The sequence below is a fragment of the Blennius ocellaris genome, assembly GCF_963422515.1.
Source record: "Blennius ocellaris genome assembly, chromosome: 3".
NCBI lineage: Eukaryota > Metazoa > Chordata > Actinopteri > Blenniiformes > Blenniidae > Blennius > Blennius ocellaris.
The window spans coordinates 10328251-10348915 of NC_137652.1; the positions used below are offsets into that span (position 1 = coordinate 10328251).

Genomic DNA, 20665 nt, shown 5'->3' on the forward strand with positions numbered 1-20665 from the left:
TATTTTTGTTCTAGATTTAAATGCTTCTTTTTTTATCATTCTATCCTATTAAAAAAATACAATTGTTTCGGTGTGGAACGTGCACTCAAAGCATTTCACTGCACATTATACTACATATAGTTGTGTGTGATAAATAAAGAACTTGACTTAACTTGACACACCGTCATTTGGAATTGCATGACTGGCTCTGCGGGACAGGAGGACTTTAAGTAGGTTGTTGCTTCGGTGCTTCTCGGCCTTGTTTGTCGGTGCTTTCCCATCAGGACACTGTTAATGCATATTTTGATCAAGACAGGTACAGTAAACAAGGTCATCTACTACACAAGTTAGTCAGGTATTATTGTGTAATTATGTTCAAACAAGAAATTGAGATGACTCCATAGATGGCTGCTGAGATTCTCTTCTCTCTCATTATGGAAAAACTGCAATAATTAACGTCTCCCTGGTAAATGTGTCTGATTTTGTTCTATGCTAGTTTTTTTGCACATCATTCGGGTGTCATTCTGTATCCCGTTGGCTTGAGAGTCACAGCAAAATGAAATTCGACAGCCTACTTACAGAAATTAATGGATTTGGGAAATTCCAAATGATGCTGGTCCTGATTCAGGTCTTGTCTCGAGCTACTCTGCCATGCCACTTTCTGCTGAATAACTTCATGGCAGCGGTTCCCAGACACCACTGTGACATCAGTTCTCTGGATGATGGATATGTGTTTGGGAATTTAACTGCACATCAGAAACTCGTTGTAAGTATTCCAGCAGAGCAGGATGGGACTCCCAGCTCCTGTGTGGCATTTTCAAGCCCGCAGTATCAGTATCTGTCAGACTCAAACAGCAGTGAGGGTGCGTCCACTGTGGAGTGTCAAAACGGATGGGTGTACGACAACAGCATGTTCAAATCTACTCTGGTAACCGAGGTGAGATACATCAAGCGTTTATGTAAAATGGCACTGATAAAAATAAATAGAAACTGATGTTTCTTGTGAAAGAATGAGTCATATTTTATTGATATTATATTAGTGCCCAAATTTAAACTTACCAGAAATGAACTCTCATTCAATTGTGTACTTATGCGCAGTGGGATCTGGTGTGCAGCAGAAAGGGCTTGAACAAGGCAACAGCCACAATTTTCTTTGTTGGTGTAATGATGGGAGCCCCTCTTTTTGGATTCCTCAGTGACAGGTGAGGCTGTCCGACAAAAATATATCCACTATTCCAAACACGGCCCACACTGTTCTCCGAGATACGATCCAAATGCTCAGAAAAGTCGGTGCTTTCAGTGTTTTAACAGTTTGCACAAAGGATTTGTCAAAACTTTCACTTGGCACATGCTGAAAAACTAAATGAATGAAGTAGGAGCATGAACATGAAATATACACATGCATGCTGAATATTGAACCTAAAGTCATAGTGAAAATAATTACTTGCAGCTCATTCTTTCTATGGGCAGGTTTGGGCGACGGCGGATTCTGCTGGTTTCTTATCTAACAACCTTGACGTTTGCTATGCTGAGTGCGTTCTCCACGTCGTATGTGATGTTCATGGTCATGAGGTTTTTAACCGGGATGTCAATTGCAGGAATAAGCATCATATCGATTGCTTTAAGTAAGAATCAATGGCCCTCCAATATATTTACATCATATTTTCTAAACTCTTCCATGTCGCATGTCAAATGTCCTGTCATTTCTGCAGATGTTGAGTGGTTTGGAATTCAAAACAGGACTTTCTCTGGGGTGATCATAAGTATGGACTGGACTCTTGGGAGCTTCGTCCTTGTCGGAATTGCATATTATGTGAGAGAGTGGAGGACGCTCATATTGGCAGTGACCTCACCCTTGGTTCTTTCTGTTATGACTTGGAGGTATCAGCATTAAACATTTTACTTTTTGCAACTTTTAGCTGGCTCAAACTCAGCTCAACCTGGCCAAATTCTTTTCACTAAAGGTGGCTTCCAGAGTCGGCCCGTTGGCTTATGGCGAAAGGGAAGATGGATGAGGCTCACCATTACATAAAGAGATGTGCCGAGATAAACAACAAGACCAAGTATATGGCCTCCATCACACCAACGGTATAATGTCTCAACACAATTTGTTCTTGGGTTAACACATATTCCTGCTGTTCTATGGGTCTGTAAATAGATAGTGTGACTCTGCCTGTTTTGCTTTCTCACAGACATTGCTGGAATCTGCTGAGACTGAAACTGCAGAAAAGGAGTACACCTTTGTCGACCTGTTCAGAACACCAAAAATGAGAAAACTTTCAATATGCTCAGGAATTGTGTGGTAAGCTTTTGCATCAGTTCAAGCCTCATGAGCGGTATACTAGTGCATTATTAATTAATCTAGAAAACCATGTTACTGTCTAGATGGAGCTGCTCAGGTTGGTTTAATCTCAGTTGGAAAATATTTGGATCAGTGTGATAACTGTAAATAATATATGTAGCACTAACAAGGGTATTGTATGTTGTCCCCCACCCACCCCCCAACACCCCCCCCCTCTCTCTCTCTCTCTCTCTCTTTCTCTCCTCTTAATCTTCTCTCTTCTCTCTTTGAGCGTTGCCCCCCGGTCGTGTACAGCAGCCATGCCAACTTCTAATAAGGGCAGCAAAATTGGGAGACTCTTAGTCTCTTCCTGTTGCAAGAGCAAAAATTGTTCGGACCTCAGAAGACTCTCAATCACATCATATTGTCTGCTCAAGCTGCTGAACAGGACAAGGGGGGAATAAAAATCAAGCTGAGCAAATGATCAGCTACCTATCGCCTACACTAACATCAGTACACAGTAAAGAAGCGTTACACAACACCTCCAAAGAAAAATTCTTTGAAATGTTGACAGTCATCAGTAGAATGTGGAATGGTATAGTAAGCAATATGATTTTTGATTGGAAAAATATTGATGAACATAAGCACAATCACTTATTAAATTGTAATTAGTTACATGTTTTATTGGAAATCTGTAGCTTGTTTAAACTGGTACATCAGGATTAGGGATTTTCATGTTCTTTCTGTCTGTTTTCTAGGTTTGGTGTTGCATTTACATATTATGGCATAAGCCTGAATATCAGCGGCTTTGGGGTGAGCCCTTACCTTACACAATTTATATTCTCCTCCATTGAAATTCCAATGAAGATCGGCGTGTATTTCGTCCTGGAGAAAATTGGGAGAAGACCTGGTGAAATGGGAACGTTGCTGTCAACTAGTGTTTGTCTCTCTATCAACATGCTTATCTCAAAAGGTTCTTCTATATTTCTGTTGAATCAAATCATGGCATTTGAAAGGGATTTTTAGACGTTTGATTTAAAATTTGTCCCATGAACTCTATAATTTCTTTCAGACATGTGTGTCATACGTACTATTGTGGCCATTCTTGGAAAGGCCTTGTCCGAGGCCTCATTCACAATCTTCTTCCTCTACACCACTGAACTCTATCCTACAGTTGTACGGTCAGTCAATAACACTCTTCCAGGTGGTCTGACCTCAGATACTCTCAATCTTATCAGCAGCATATTGATCAATGTGCTTGGGTCTTTCAGGCAGAACGGTTTGGGCTACACTTCGTTCATAGCGCGCCTGGGCGTTTCGGTTTCCCCTCTCATCATGCTATTGGAGGACACGTGGCATCTTCTGCCACCAATCAGTTATTGCGTAATGGCAACTGTATCTGGATTAGTGGCATCGTTGCTGCCTGAAACATTAAACGCCAGACTTCCAGACTTAATTGAAGATATTGAGAAGCCAAGGTATTGTGTAAATATAATATTTCACTTTCAGCCATTCACAGAACAGCCATTCACAGAACATAGCAGCGCAATAGTTATTCAGTCAGGCCTACAAATATCACAGTTCTAAGTAATTATTCAAGTTGTACCACATGGAGCCTTTTAATTTGTCTTTGTCATTCATTTCTCAAAAATGAACATTGTTTTCTTTATCCTTTGATGTTTTTTTTGTTTTTGACTAACTCGGTGTTCTTTTTATTACAGGAAACAACATGCAGAAGGGAGAAACGACATTGAATAAAAATAATGTCTGATTATTGTGACATCACTTCTATAATACATTAGAAATCTTTCCAAAGAGGTGATAAAAATCCAAATAAATAGTTTTTGGTGAATGTACAAAAGAATCCACATGATCCATATAGTTTGGGGTTTTGTTTTGTTTTGTGTTTATTAAAATGAGATGTCTCAGGCTGAAATGCTCACAACTCAATGAAAACTTTGATGCATGTAATCAGAATAAAGGCTTGTATAACAGTCTGCATCCGTACTCCACTTCATTCAGAGAAAGGAGACGATATTTTACTCCTCATAAATAGAACAAGTCTATGTGGCAAGACCAGTGGAGTTCAGGATCTACGCTGAGATGACAGAAGCAACTAACCAGCGTGTTTCAATTTGGTCAGTTTAATTTGCAATTATAACCCAGTCATGTCAAGGCATTGTTACAGAGAAAAACCCAGCAATTCCACTCAAGAAAGCATAAGTGACAGTGGAAAAGAAAAACCCCCTTTTAACAAGAACACATCTTTGCAAAACCAGGCGCAGAGGTGGCAGCTTTGTTCAATTCTGGATTGGATTTGAGCAGAGAAGGAAAGAAAAAGATAGGCAGACAGATTGCGGGTAGAGATTTAAGCCTGGGCCCAGTGTACGGACCAGCATTCATTTCTTCTCAGCGATACACATAGGGACTCTTTTCTCCAAGCTAATGACTAATGTAGTCAAGAGTCAAGCCACATGATCACACACCTCCCCATGGTACTAACAGACTGAGTTTCCAGATTAACAAACTTGAAACATTTGGCTGTCCAGTACTGAGACTCACCCGTGCAGGACAAACGCATCAGCAGCAAAGGACAGATTGGGTATATCAAAGATCTCAGAAGGAAATAACTTTTACTTTGCCAATTTGCAAAAGCAACAACACATTGCTTGTGTGTTGATATTTCCTTCGAGATATGTTTAAATGTGAAAATTTGAATCATTTTGATCTCATTATTTTGCTCTTGATTTCATGCCATTTGTTTTCGCACCACAGTTGTAGGTTAGTCCATATTTATTTTATTTGTATTTTCTTATTGATTGCTTTCATTGCCACTGTAATCAATATTTCCAACATTTATTATTCCTGGTTCTCATTTCAGTGTCACAAACATATATACCAGCCTAACATTTACTTGCATACACATTTCATTTGACACAGAAAGTGCACATTACGTAACCTACAATGTATAACTTGTTGTCTTTCAGCCATTTTTAATTCAAGAATCATTGTTTTTTAAATTACAATACATTAAATACATTCTCTGATAGTAATCAGCAATCGAAGATTTTTTTTCTTCATCTCAGTACCTTTCCTTGGTTTGAATGAAAGCCAATTGAAAAAAACACGTGCCTGAGACTGTCAGATGCTCTCATTGCGAGGGGACGGTGCATGTTCAGTGATCCGTTCACTGAATGTTCAGTGGCACTGTGATCCATTCACTCAACATATTACACAAGTATGTTCATGGAATGGATCACTGAAAACATTTCACATATAGTTGTCTGTGACAAATAAAGGACGTGACTTGATGCACTGTGATATTGTGGTCGTGGTACTGTTACAGTCAGGGCTCATCCCGACAAGCACTGAACGATTCAGTGAAGGAATCTTTTGAATGAATGTTTTCAAAAGGACGGATTGTAGTGTTTCAGTAACATCTAAAGAACTGCTTTGCCCACACACCCCAAAGAGCCATGTACGCAACCGAGAGGAACCACAGTTTTTTAAAAGTGTACAGCGGGATTACTTTTAAAGAACTGACACTGATTAACCACTGCAAACAGAAATGTAATAGCTGAACTAACTGATGTATTTCATAAGCTGAACGTCAAAAGAGAACAGGTGCAATAAAGTCTCATCTTTCTATCACTTATTGGCAGTGAGTGGGCAGCTTTCACACAAACGCCACAGCTATTACATTTCAGTCAGGTTCACAGTCGGGGCTCAAGCATTGAACGACTTGGTGAACACGTCTTTTTAATTAACTGATTCTAGTCATTCTGTAACATTGAATGACTAGACATTTTACTAAATCAGCAACATTTAAGGAGCTTCTTTGCCCCTCATGTCTCTTCTCTTGTTCAAGTTCAAATATGCACAGCGCCCCCTGGTGTATTAGAAGCGCAAAACAATCAGACGAAGGAAAGCGGCCTCTGACGTCCCTCTCCCGCGCTGCTTGGAAATGCTGGGTACGTCCGAAATGTCCCTCCTAACTCCTTATCTATGGACTTTACGGAAAGTCCATAAAAGGAAAGGTGTTAGAAGGCTTCCTAAAGGAGTTAGTTAAAGGGGATCACGTTGGTGCGGCAGTCGGACTGCACTTTCAATTAGTGACGTCATAATAATGCGACGGTGGCGTAAGTTAGTGACGTCTCCTGTGGTGGGGGAAAGAACTACAAGTTTCCCACAATGGACTATTTAAAGCACCTTTGGGTTTTAGATGATTTAAAGTTGTTCAATGCAGATTATTGCTTTGGTAACTTACATGATCTGCTCCTTTTTCCGACATAGTGATTTTCTGTAAACACTCGGCTGAGCGGATCCTTTTAAATGTTGTCACCACAAGGAATTGTGGGGCAGCATGAGCTCACCTCTTTTGCTAAAGGATGCATCAGTGCGATTCTATGCTAAAGGAGGCTCTAAAGGAAGCAAGGAGCCTCTTTTTCTTTGTTTATTGAGAATTCAGCCAGTCCTTATCATGGCCGCTACACAAAACACTTCCGGGGTCATGTGAAGGTTGATAGATAAGGAGTTAGGAGGGACATTCCGGACGTACCTGCTAAGTCGAATTGAATTGTGATCCTTTTTTGTTGGGCGGACATGAAAATGAAAAAGCATTTCCCTCTTTAATTGTTCTTTTGAGCTCTGCCATAAAATGTGCAACCCCAATAAGGAAATGAAAATGCAGTTTGAATTAATTATTATTTATTAAATTTTCGTGTCAGATAATTCAGCCAGAAACTTGAAATGAAAAAGCCTTTCTACTAATGCATTTTAATCTTCAAACTTGACATTTCAAAATTAATTTTGATCTCTATTTGCTGGAGTGTGTCTTTTGAAAATGAAAACTTAATCGTCATTTACTTTTCATTTTAATTAAGTCACAGAATAAGCAGCCTTGAAGAAGAAAATTAAAATGCAGTTTAGATGATTGATCATTAATTTTTATTTATAGGTCAAAAATGCAGTTTAATTTGAAAATTAAAAAGTATTTCTGTTAATACATTACAAACTGATTTTTGAGCCACATTCACTTCCATAGTTTAAATGTTTCTGAGGCCTGTTTTTCATACAGAGCAGTTTGCAGGCCTTAAGTATGGAGGACTAAATATATATATATATATGATTATACATACATACATGATTAAATGTGTCATTGAATGTGTCATTAATTCATTAAAATACCAATTAATTTGATGTAAAAAACCTATGTAATTATTTTACTATTTCATTAATTATTTCATGGTCTGGTGTTGCACTGCTTAATTTATTTATTTTTTTCATTCTATTTATTCACACACTCTGTCACACATTAGCTCAATATTAACTAACAGCATCTTATAGAAAGAGAACAATTTGCAGCACACGTTTAGAGAAACATTGGAATATTTTGTATTAATTTTTCCAAGATTAAGTGTGACAGAGGTCAGGGCTTTATGATATTTCAGATCCGGACAGTGTTCTAGTTGGCATTTCATTGAATAACCTCAAAGTTCCCGCAGCTGTGGCTCCCTCCCATCACAGTAACATCAAATACATGTTTAGCTGACATGTTTGTCGTTCCAAATTGCTCCTTTTTTCAAACCTTGTCGACAAGTCACAACCACTGAAGAAGCCATGTCATCCTTTGTTGAGGGAATAAGATGCACCTTCCGATATTTCTGTGGAGCTTGGCCTGTTCTGTTTGAGCCCGGGAAAACAATGATATACTGGAGTGATTTAGTTCTTTTGCAGACAAAAAAAAAAAAAAAAAGATTGTCTGCCATAATTTCCTTTTATTATGCTTCAGTTTTTCTCCAAATACCTTCACAGTCCAGCCAGTGCCAAGAAGGTGGACTGCAGACAGCCAATCAGACAAATTATACTTCATCCTTTACAACCAGGGAAACTCTGAGCAGGAGTGGTAATTATTAACATGGTGTTTTTTATAGGTAAAGCAGGGGACTCCCTTTATAAAATGGTGGCTCACCTACATTCGACAAGAGATGTCACCAGTCCCATATTCTTCTTCTTGGTGATTTCTGTCCACCCACTGGCAAATCTATGAATTCGACTGATGATGTAATGTAAACCATGCTGAGAACGCTCAGGTGACAGACTGTGTCATATAAGTATAAATCTATTTACCATTTGCCTTCAGAGGGTTATCTCTCCTCCAGCCTGTGTTTTTTTTGGCGTTCTTTCTGTGTGCAGACTCTCCAACAGTGGCACCGGAGCTTTGTAATCTCACTTTAGTGTCTCAATCCTGTCTGCATGAAGTGGATTCATGTTAATCTGCTTGTTATGACAATCTGATTATTGCTTGTGGCTCTCTGTCTCTGCCCTACCCTGCTCAAGCCTGAATAGTTTAACACATTGAATTGAATTGAATTGAATTGAATTGAATTGAATTGAATTGAATTGAATTGAATTGAATTGAATTGAATTGAACTGAACTTTGTTGACTCGTAACTAGCTAGTGACGAGAGCCTGATATTTCAGTCTCTGCTTATAGAGCTGGAGGCTCATGGGGTTCATCTCCATTTGTAGACACCTTTGATGACAATTAAGGATGTCATCGTAGAATGCCTACATCGAAGCCATCGAGTGAATAAAGTAGCATTATTACATTCACAGGCAACCTCACAAACAAACTTCAACTTATAGCATTCATTAACCCATCTTCTACATCGCGTTTCACTGCAGCTCGTGGTGTGTGCACCAACGGCTTTTGAGAAAGATAAAATGGCGGGTGCAGTCTTTCCTTTTACGTCATGGTCAGACACTGTCTCTGTGTAATTGAGGCCACCTATAATTCCAGTTAAATAGTTGAGCGAGTGTCATCCGGCTTACCCATTCATACACTCTTATACATGAGCTAAACGTCAACCAACAACATTACTGACGGAAAAAGGCTTTGATTCAGTTTCGGGCACACATTTGGCACACTCTGTTATACTTGAGGTTATTTTTCCAAGATGAAGTTTGAAAATGTGATTGCAGAGATCAATGGCTTTGGGAGATTTCAGTTTACGACAATGTTTTTGTTGTTGTTTGGTCGGGTGGCTTTGCCATTTCACTTCCTGCTGAATATTTTCCTCACTGCTGTTCCATCTCACCACTGCAAACTGGACTCTTTGGATGATCGAGGAGTTTTTGACAATATATCTGAAGCTGACAGGCTGGTTGTTAGCATTCCTCTCCAACAAGATGGATCTCCAAATGCTTGTGAAATGTTTGCAGAGCCTCAGTATCAACTGCTGCTGAACTCCAGTTTAACTGAGGCATTGCCCACAGTGTTGTGTAAGAATGGATGGATGTTTGACAACAGCACCTTTAAGTCTACTTTAGCGACAGAGGTGAGTATCATATTTAAAATAAACTTTAATACCAGTTCTAAATTGATGATTTGATTCTCTGCTCACTTGTTGTATTATCTGTATTTCCATTATAGTGGGACCTAGTTTGTGATAACAAGAGAATGAACAGAGCCATGGTCACAATCTTCTTTATTGGTGTCATGATTGGAGCAGTGATATCTGGTTATCTTAGTGACAGGTAATATGTCTTCACTTCTTACATCATGTTCACTTGCAACTGGGTATTTTGCCATCCTAGAAGCCTATTTGTCATGGCTGCATTACATCAATAGCTTATAGAGACTGGAAAATATCAAGTTAAGCCCTTTACAGAGTTAGAACAAGAGCACCCCTTTTCAAGGTGAAGCGCTCTCAAAATTACTTTGTGGTTGACAGTTTTCTATAAATGTCCAGTTTAATCGAAATATAGTGACTCCCATACTTCTTGTTTGAGAATGAATATCCCCACAGTCAGTCTTGGATCAACAACAACAAACAAAGAACAAAATGTTAACTGAATAAATGAAGCGAGTTCCTGCTGACGCGCCATGACTTTTCTCATTCTTATGTCTCATCTTCTTGCTGGTCATTATTTGAAGGTAATAGCTCAGTAAACTATTTATTGACATTACATGACATTTGCTCGTATATTTGTTTACCTCATTAGGATCATTTTCACTTTGTTTCGTGAAACGTGACATACATGTTTTGTTGTTTTTATTCTTTTTACAGGTTTGGCAGGAAAAGATCCCTGCTGGTGTCCTACATCACCACGCTCATCTTTGGATTTATAAGTGCTTTCTCTCATAATTTCATTGTGTTTGCGGCCATGAGGTTTTTTACTGGAGTTGGAATTTCTGGAATAAGTATAATCTCCTATGTCATTTGTGAGTCGTCTCCTATGGTTCAACGTGTATTCATGAAGTAGTTCGATATGAGGATAAAGCATTGGTCTAAAATGAGATCATCACATGATGTCTCCTCCTGATGAAAAAGAAAGAAAGAAATTCCTTTCAAAAAATAGCACTGGATCGAGGCAGGTATAGATAAGTGCAGACACATCATGTTCCAGCACCTTTTGGGTTTTTTTTGTTTTTTTTGGAGGTAGCAGCTTTTTCTGGATGCATTTTTCTTTTAGCTGTATCCAACTCCTAATGGGACTTCTGTGGTTGACACTCACCTCATAGCATGAATGCCACTAAGGATGGACGTTATGAGTGATATCTTTATGTTTTACTTGCACCTGTATCCTTAAAACAATATGGAACAATAAAACAGAGTGCAGAGCCTCAGCTCCTGGGAAGGAATTAATGTGTGCCATCTGTCCTCAGAACACTTTCATCTCTGAGCTTGTGTAATTAGGAAACTGAAAAGCTCACTCAGGCAAAACAACAGCAGACTGTTCCCAACTGACCTCTTGTCCCTGCATGGGGCCAGTCTTGCTTGAAAAATACTTCTCAAAGAAACAAGAATGGGCCTAAGCCAAGAAGCTGTCTACTTCTATTTACAAAAATATTAAGCTGCCTCTCAGATAGACATCAGAAGATTTCCAACTGTAACTATGGCATCAAATGATTGTTTTTTTGTTGTTGGTTTTTTTCTGTGTAGTTAGTCAGAATTTGCCCACAATTTTACCTTCAACAAATTCAACTTAAATTCATATATGTTGTCTTCAGCACACTCTAATAAAATGCAATTCCTCATTACAGGTATTGAGTGGGTTGACATCAAGCATCGCACTGCAGCTGGTATTTTATTGAGCCTGGACTGGAGTATTTTCACAGCTGTGATACCTCTCGTAGCCTATTTTCTGACTGACTGGAGACATCTGACTGTAGCTGTAACTTCCCCGCTGTTAGTCGGCATAATCTGCTGGCTGTGAGGAAAAATTCAAAACCTACTTTCAAAATTCTGAGTAGATTCCTTCTCATCGTTTTATTTGCGTCTGTGAAATATTCACTTTAGCCTATGGATTTGCAGGTTTCTCCCCGAGTCTGCCAGATGGCTGATAAGTAAAGGCAACTTCACATTGGCTCATAAGTACCTGAGCAAGTGTGCACAGGTCAACAAAAGGCAAGAGATCATGGCTCAAATCAGTCCTCAGGTACAACTTTTGACATTCTTCAGTAGATTCTAGGTTGAGCTTCATCCAATGCAGACATCATTGCATGTCTCTTTATTTTACGTTTCCTGCAGGACCTGTCCAAAATAATACTTGTTGAAAGTGAAAACAAAAAATATTCCTACGTTGACCTTGTGCGGACCCCCAATTTGAGAAGACTGGCTCTAATTACAGGAATTGTTTGGTAAATGCATTGATTGTTATTTATTTATTCCGAAACAAAACTGAGGTAAAACAACAGCAGACTTTAAAATAACAGTCTGTTCTGTCAATGAACAGCGCGAGCAGTTTATACAAGTTTATACAGGACTTTGAACACACACACACACACACACACACACACACACACACACACACACACACACACACACACACACACACGCACGCACACACAGAGTTAGTGGGAGATCTCCGTATAATATTATTCAGGAACAAAACATCTGACCATTGGACTATACTGTAAACTTAAACACATTTGTCACCAGTCCTGAGGCAAGTTTCAGATGTTGCATTCATTTTAATGGCAGACACTGCCCAATAACACAATACTCTACTCTGCTCTTGATTCTAGGTTTGCAGTGGCCTCTACGTATTACGGCATCAGCTTGAATGTCCTTGGATTTGGTGTGAACATATATCTCACACAGTTCATCTTTGGTGCGATAGAAATTCCAGCAAAAGCAATCATATTTTTTACTGTGGACAAAATTGGCCGAAGACATATTCAGGTTGGAATGCTCATTCTGACTGGGTTGTGTCTTTGCTCCTCTATGTTTATCCCCAGAGGTAAATAAATTACTGTGGGTTTTATCAAAATATTACATTACATACAAAGAGAAGGTCAAACAACCTTGAAAACATTTTCATTTTCTCCCTTAAGATAACGTGAGCCTTCGGACAGCTGTGGGGGGTTTGGGCAAGCTGTTCAGTGAGGCAGCTTTCACATTGTTATATTTGTACACATCTGAACTGTACCCCACAGTACTCAGGTCAGTAAAAAGAATTACATTTTTTTTTCCTTCCACAGTTTAATCCAGGAGACACCGGGATAGATATTTGATATGAACAGACAGGTTAATTGGTGACATTAAATTGCCCCTAGGTGTGTGTGTGTGTGTGTGTGTGTGTGTGTGTGTGTGTGTGTGTGTGTGTGCGTGCGTGCGTGCGTGCGTGCGTGCGTGCGTGCGTGCGTGCGCTCCGATGGATGGATGAACAGAGGCTTCACAAACGCTCTGACAATATCCAGATGTTATTGCCAGGGTACTACACAAATGTACATTTCCACAGTACCAGGGATCTATTTTGGTGTGAAGTGCAAAACACAATAAGGAGGTACATGAATAGGAATATGTGCACTCAAATGAAAAGGGACTCATAATATTGTGTGTTTGTGGGTGGAGGGCTGTCAACTGGGGGGAGTTGGGCCACTGTTCTAAAATCTGACTGCAGCGAGGAAAAAACTGTTGTGGTGGCATGAGGTCCTGATCCTGATGGACCAGAGCATTTACCATTGCAGAGGGACTGAACGAGTTTGTGTGTGATATATATTTTTTATTACAGGCAAAATGGACTGGGTTACTGCTCCTGCTTTGGACGTGTAGGTGTGTCCATTTGCCCTCTGATCCTGCTTCTTGAAGAAGTCTGGGTCCATCTACCAAACATGGTGTTCTGCCTCATTGCTATTTTTGGGGGGGTAGCAGCCTCTTTTCTTCCTGAGACAAAAAAGATTCGTTTACCAGATTCTATTGATGACGTGGAGCAAACAAGGTACTGGATGTCAATCTGCACTGCTTTGAAACATTCAAACTGGAAATTATATACTAAAGTAATGAGAATATAACGTGTCTTGTGTTTCAGTCGGTGATCAATCTACACATCTGATGAAAAACCTCCCCTGTGAAGGTTTTTGTCGACGTGTGCTTCAGTGAAGAGACACATATTGTCAAAGTTCAAAAAAAGCATTTGCAGTCTTTACTAATGTACAATTACCACTGATCTATAAGAAATATAAAAAAAACAAATACTTTGGAATAAGTAGAGATTTAACTGCCCTTCAGAGTGGAAAAGCTAAGAAAATACAGACTGTGAAATCTACTCAACTACAGTCTGCAAAGTCATCTTTTTTGTGTGTGTTGTTTGTTTTTGTTTGGGGGGGTAAACTGGCCAAGGTAGGATTTCTAATAGGCTTTTGTTCTGGAAAGACTTTTGTTTTGGAAGTAGAAACAGGAAGTGTTCAATCATTATTAATGTGACTCACTTGTCCTCAACTTGCGTACCGTCAGGATGAAGACGTGTGACCGTCAGCTACTTTGACTCTTTTCTCTGTAAGTCTGAAATCGTCCTCATATAGTTTAAAACAATGTGGGAAGAATGTAAAGACTAGAAACTTCACCTTTTTCTCTTTAGATATAGGGAGCAAAACAAAACAAAAAAATCAAATAAATGTTTTTTAAAAAATTGTTTAGTAGAGTAATTAAGTACAAACACTTGACCATGAAAGAGACTAGATTTAACATTCTATTCGGTAGCAGTAGATGCATACATTTTGGTGAACGGGCTTATTTTGCTTATTTACATTTATCACATTTTATTGCAAAAACTTATAACGGGAGCACACAAGAATTAATAATTTTTAATTCTTGTGAGTGCATTATTCAGTTGTAGATATAAAGTTTGACATTGCTTGTGTGTTGCTTGGTGTTTCAAGGTGGCGAGAAAGTCATTGAAATGCTCCTCAGTGACTCCAACAGTGACTGCAGATCTGTGTGCTTTCCAGTGCAAAACTTAATCACAATGTAATCTTTCTCTCAATAAGCTTTTATTTAATAATACTGCATTTTCATGAACGTTCTTGAATACAATATCGATGTGTGGTGAAATGAATAGCTTTACTTAGCTGATTCAGTGACTTGTATTGTCCTCGACATGCTCGTTGTGGAATCTTCGGGATTATTTTCCAATAACGATGTACTTGAGTAACACTGGGGAATAAAACAAATCTTAACTAGTTTGTTGTTGTTTAGTTTGTGATTACCAGGATAAATAAACCCGAGAAAGGCACCATCTCATTTTCAAAGTGTGCCCAGGTATTATACAATCATAGAAATTATGGGGAGAGTTGTGAATCTCAATGCACACTATTTGATCATTTGTACTTGCTAAGATTAACAAGAAAAGTATTTTATATTTACATATTAGAGGTACACACCCATCATACATGACAAAGAAATATACCTGTCGAAATTGCCTGATTATACCCATATACATGTGTTTACACAAATTAATAGAGTTCATGATAATTATTTCAAGCAAAAGTAAAAGAAAGAAACACACAGCGAGAGCAGTTTATACAAGCTTATACAAGACTTTGAAACACACACACACAGAGAGAGAGAGAGAGAGAGAGAGAGAGAGAGAGAGAGAGGGAGAGAGAGAGAGAGAGAGACATTCCTTCTGCATTTTTTTAATGTTACCTCCAATACGTTTTTATACGTTTTAAAGTATTCACCATATTGTCTTTGAGCTCCTTTGAGGTCAGCCTTCTCTGGAATCCCTTATATACGACGTTTTTTGGGGAATTCCAGTTGTTGAATTCCAGATAAAGGGACAATGCAATGAAAAAAGTTGTTAATCTTCAACAAAATACAAAATTTGCTAGGTATTTGAACAACACAGGCTGCAGAATCGCTTTGCTTTGCTCTTGCGACATTCAAAATGTTAAGTTCCACTATAAAGAATCAGAATGGAGATCGAGCTTCAGAAGTGATTTATACAGTATTTCACTGACAAATGATTTATACTGTATTTCACTGACAAACAACCTCGTCAGTCACATGTTTGACTGCAGGCACCTTTGCCTATAAAGTGCATTTCCACTGCTTTCGCAGGCTCAAAGGAACTTCAGTGTCTTGCTCAACGACAATTCATATTTACTTAAAAATGAGGAAAGGATTATTCAATTCAATTCAATTCAACTTTATTTAGATAGCACCAAATACAACACAGTCATTTCTAGTTGCTTTAAACAGATAATTCTTCTTCTTATTGTTGTTGTTGTTGTTGTTGTTGTTGTTGTTGTTGTTGTTGTTGTTGTTGTTGTTGTTGTTGTTGAACATCAACCCAACCAACTTTTGAGTTGGAAGAGAACCCGTTCTCCCAGCTGAGCCACAGTTGCCCTCTGCTGCCTCCATGTGAGCTAAATGCAACATGTTGGATTATTGTGGAGGAGTTTTACGAGCAAAGAAGTAACCCACTCCTTATAAAATGTTTAAAAGACATGTAACCAGTGGCAGGCATTCTTCTAGTCTCCCTTTAACCTTCTTCTCTCCTATTGAGTCCACACGGAGTCGCAGTGGCTGCATTAAGAATAAAAACATGTTTTATGAATTTTCTTTTTTCTTTTCTTGTTCTTGAAAAAATCAAAGGTGGGTTGTTTTTTTTCAGGATGTCTGTTAGTGCTTCAGACACTTTGTAACACAGGTCTGACATCCCAGTGTCAAAAGTTATTACAGCAGCCAACTGATGTAAAATATTCACAAATTTTAACTGTAAAAGTGATCATTTGCTAAAGATTACACAGTCTGTGCATTAAAACAAGTCTACTTCGTAGTGTACAGACGCCTTTGACGAGATTTCATTTAGTCTTTTCTTTATTCTCAGAGGACGACCAATTGCGGGAAGCAACAATGAAGTTTGAGAACGTTCTTGCTGAGATCAATGGATTTGGAAGGTTTCAGATAATGATCATTGTGATCAGCTTCATCGGCCGCTTCACACTGCCCTGCCATTTCATGCTAAACAATTTTATAGCAGCTGTTCCCCCTCACCATTGCGACATCAGCTCCCTGGATGATGGAGCTATCTTCACAAATTTATCTCAGGCAGAGAGGATCACTGTGAGTATTCCCGTCGAGCAGGATGGGATTCCGAGCTCCTGCCGGATGTTTCCAGAGCCTCAGTATCACCTGCTGCTTAACAGCTCCAACGTCACTGACGTGTCCACAGTGCCGTGCCAAAACGGTTGGGTGTACGACAATTCCACCTTCAAATCCACCCTGACATCACAGGTAATCCTGCTAAACATTTCTGTTGTATAAAAAAAAAAAAAAGAAAAGAAAACTTCTCGCTGTTAATAATGATAATCTTCTAGTATGAGAAACTCATGTTTGTTTGTGTCTTTGAACAAGTGGGACCTGGTGTGTGATAGAAGAAGTAAAAACAAAGCGACGGCTACTATCTTCTTCATCGGAGTCATGTTCGGAGCCATGACCTTTGGAAGTCTGAGTGACAGGTATCACAGCTCAGAAGTTAATCAGTGAAAGGTCCAGTGTGAGTGTGAGGGGTCATTTTTGATGAATGGGGCCACAAACCGCCACCTTGGACGTCTCACATTTTATTTTCAGTACTTTCTGAAAATGTTCACAGTTTTGGCACGTTTTTCAAAAAATACAAACAGCCTGACTGTTTCATACAGTCTGGAACAATGCGAACTGAAATCAATTATTTTTTTCAGGTTTTTCAAAGCTGTTCTTTCTCAGGATGTACGAATATTCCTGAATCGTTCAACACTGGGTCACAGTGTTGAACGATTAAACCCTTTGCATTATCATCCTGCCGGCTGAACTGCACCACTGTTGGTCCACCGACTGGATATCTGACGCCTCTGATTCTGAGTCTTCCTCAATAGAAATTGAAAAATGTGTTTATTCGCTTTGAATGAATCCTTCATTTTGACCAACATTGGCCTGAGAAAGGGCCTGGCATTCTTCTGTCACAGGTTTTGTTGTCATGGTGGACTCATTCAAGAAGAGGAGGCTTCAGAGAGATAAATCCAATCGGTTGCAACTTCAATGCTGACGTTTAATAAAACCAACACACTGGTCCTTTATCTTAAAGTGAATAACTGGCACAGCTGCCACCCAATGAACGTGATCTGAAGACTGTTTATCTTCCTGCAGGTACGGCCGGAGAATCCTGCTGCTGGTGTCGTACGTGTCGGCAATGCTGTTTGCTGTCGCGAGTGCTTTTTCCACATCCTACATAATGTTCGCTGTGCTGAGGTTCTTCACGGGATTTTGCATCACAGGAATCATCATTATCTCAACCGTCCTCAGTAAATTCCTGCTTTGTTTGGTTTTTTTTTAACCAGTTTTATTCCAGAACATTTTATAATGTTTTATACCATTTCTTTATTTGGCGTTTTTGACTCTTTTTGAGTGATGACATGTTTGTTCTCTGCAGGTGTGGAGTGGGTGGACATTGAGCACAGGAAACTGGTGGGGGTGATTGATAGCTTGTCCTGGACCTTTGGGAACGCAATATTCCCAGCTATTGCCTACTTTGCGACTGAGTGGCGGTTGCTGATCGTTGGTGTTACGTTACCTTTAATCGTGGCCATTATCACTTGGAGGTATGATGTTTGAAAAGCCAAGCTCTTTTTTAGTGCAAAAGAAGTCCCATGCTCTATGGAGTCTTGGGCATATCCCATTTCACTGACAATAATTTGCCATTGGAGCACTTCTCATCTCTGTGTGTTATTTATTCAATCAGTGATTAAAACTCAGACTCTCATCTGAGGTTTAAACTTTGATTTACTTGCAGTATTTTTAGTGTTTCAACCACTCCCCCCTTTCTATCTTTCTGCTGTGTCACACCTGTAACTAAGGCTGAATTCTCACAATATTTGTTTTCAATTTAACTCGATGAAACATATTTACTCGCAGATGGATGCCAGAGTCAGCGAGATGGCTCATTGCCAATGGAGAGCTGGAGAAGGCTCAGGTGTATTTGAAGAAATGTGCAAAGATGAATCGAAGAGATCAGTCAGTTCATATACTTGAAACAGAGGTCGGTGCATTCCACATGAGCTATTACTATGTTGTAGGATTCTGTTTGCTTCAGCTCATTTACTTGTATTACTATGGATCATTTATTTCTTGTAGAAACTTTCGACTATTGTAATGAGAGAGAAACGTGACCGCTCCTATTCTTACTTGGACTTGGTACGGACACCTAAAATGAGGAAACTTGCGCTGCGCACCGGCACATTATGGTCTGTAACCTCCTTGCCAAAGAGTCCATGTTATTACCTGCTTTGTATTCATCGTGGCATTTCAAAACAGTGTTAACCATTGTCCATTGTCTGTTTTTCTAGGTTTTGCATAGCAACTACGTTTTACGGCATCAGCTTTAACATCGCCGGCTTTGGGCTCAATCTGTATCTCACACAGTTGATTTACGCATTAATTGAGGTCCCCGCCAAACTAGCAGTTTACTACTCACTGGATAAGCTAGGCAGGCGGAGCACTGAGGCTGGAGCTCTCGCACTGGCTGGAACCTGTCTTGGAATCAACATTATAATGCCGAAAGGTACACAGGCATTAATCTAAACAGATTTACATGCAAGCTTGGTTGCCATTTAATAACAGCTTCAAAATGAGATTGGCTTTAACACTCAGTACATCTCACTGATACCAGGCCAGACCTCCCTTTGCCCCCAGAGTTACATTAAATGAACAGATCTTTGTGACAAGGCAGGAATTATCCATATACAGGAAGAAGATATCCACACAATGTGAGCTGGCTTCTGCAAAACCTGTTTGACCTTTGAATTTAAAAACAATACAGTTTATAAACATGTAAAATTATAGAACACCCCCCCTCAAAAAAGTAGGTTAGGTTGACAAGCTATTTAAATTGATTATTTATTAGTTTATTTGTTCACTCATTCATTTATTTGTTTGTTTGATTATTTGTCACCTCTAATCATTTCAAAAGGTTTCTGCTGTGCAACAAAATTAGAGTAAGGAAAAAAAAATTTTTTTGTTTTTTTCTTTTTTCTCCATAATATTGTGAGAACTGCAGGAAGCCACAAAAGTGTGCTAAAGAGCCACATGTGGCTCCAAAGCCTCAGGTTGCAGACCTCTGTCATATAGACGATGGACACGGTCAGCAACAATTCTGCTTACAATGTGCGAAGTGAATATCTCCCACAACATTCTAACACCAGCATGAGCCTTTTATACTGCCGTCGTGCCCAGAGTTTTAGACAGGTGTGGCTTTTCCCCTCAATTCAATGTTCAGTTTGAGTTGCAGCAACATGTATTGGCCGTATTGTCTGACTAAATGTATACACTTGTTCCCATGTAAATATGTTGTGTTAACGTTGTACTGCAAGTATAGCTGTATAAAGACCACGTCCAATGTTCTTCTCAGGTATGTCTGTTGCCAGAACTGTTGTAGCGGTCATCGGCAAGGGCTTCTCTTCAGCATCTTTTGCAACAGTGATCTTGTACAGTTCTGAGCTGTATCCCACTGTTGTAAGGTAACAAAGCGTGCCACAACCAGTTGCTCATATTTGACTGTTGCCTCATGCCTGACAGTTCTGTGTTGTAATGTCTTTTAGGCAAAATGGTATGGGCTACAACTCCTTCATGGCTCGGTTTGGTGTAGCCGTGTCTCCATTGATCCTCTTGTTGGATGAGGTCTGGAAGGAGCTGCCACAGGCCATCTTGTGCTCTACAGCTGTACTTGGGGCAATAGTGGCAGGAACGCTGCCAGAGACGCGCAACAAATGCCTCCCAGAGACCATAGAAGATATTGAACAGCAGCAGGGTTAAATATGGTCAGCAGCAAGACAATGTTTTTGTTAGAAGTGCATCTCTGAACTTGTGAGATGGCCGTCCAGTTTGTGAAATAAAACGCCTGATTAACAATAGAAAGAGTGAACACAATTCATTATTGTATGCTTAAGGTGGTGTAAGAGATTACCTCCAAGGGGAAAACACTAATGTGTAAGCACCTTGCATGGCAACTATCCTCACTGGTGTGGACATGACTCGGAGTGTAAAGCACCTTGAGACCATGAAGCACTGGAAACCCCATTTACTTTTACTATTCTTGTATACACATGATTTGTTGCAGATTAAGCATGTTGAGGTTGAT

General features: G+C 39.4%; 2 protein-coding genes across 2 annotated transcripts; both read left to right on the forward strand.

Moving 5' to 3' along the window:
* Positions 1–535: 535 nt before the first annotated feature.
* LOC308149364 (solute carrier family 22 member 7-like) lies at positions 536–8486 on the forward strand (the record flags this gene model as incomplete). Its single annotated transcript, XM_080521075.1, has 10 exons — positions 536–916; positions 1078–1181; positions 1450–1604; positions 1692–1860; positions 1944–2067; positions 2172–2281; positions 3019–3233; positions 3333–3441; positions 3532–3738; positions 8456–8486. The coding sequence occupies 10 exons, from the start codon at positions 536–538 to the stop codon at positions 8484–8486; spliced, it is 1605 nt and encodes a 534-aa protein (XP_080377201.1).
* A 733-nt stretch (positions 8487–9219) lies between these two features.
* Positions 9220–20340, forward strand: LOC308149366 (solute carrier family 22 member 7-like; the record flags this gene model as incomplete). The annotated part of the gene is made up of 13 exons (XM_080521077.1): positions 9220–9600; positions 9696–9799; positions 10333–10487; positions 11310–11348; positions 16382–16788; positions 16909–17012; positions 17680–17834; positions 17963–18131; positions 18445–18568; positions 18664–18773; positions 18876–19090; positions 19937–20045; positions 20127–20340. The coding sequence occupies 13 exons, from the start codon at positions 9220–9222 to the stop codon at positions 20338–20340; spliced, it is 2286 nt and encodes a 761-aa protein (XP_080377203.1).
* Between the last annotated feature and the right edge of the window lie 325 nt (positions 20341–20665).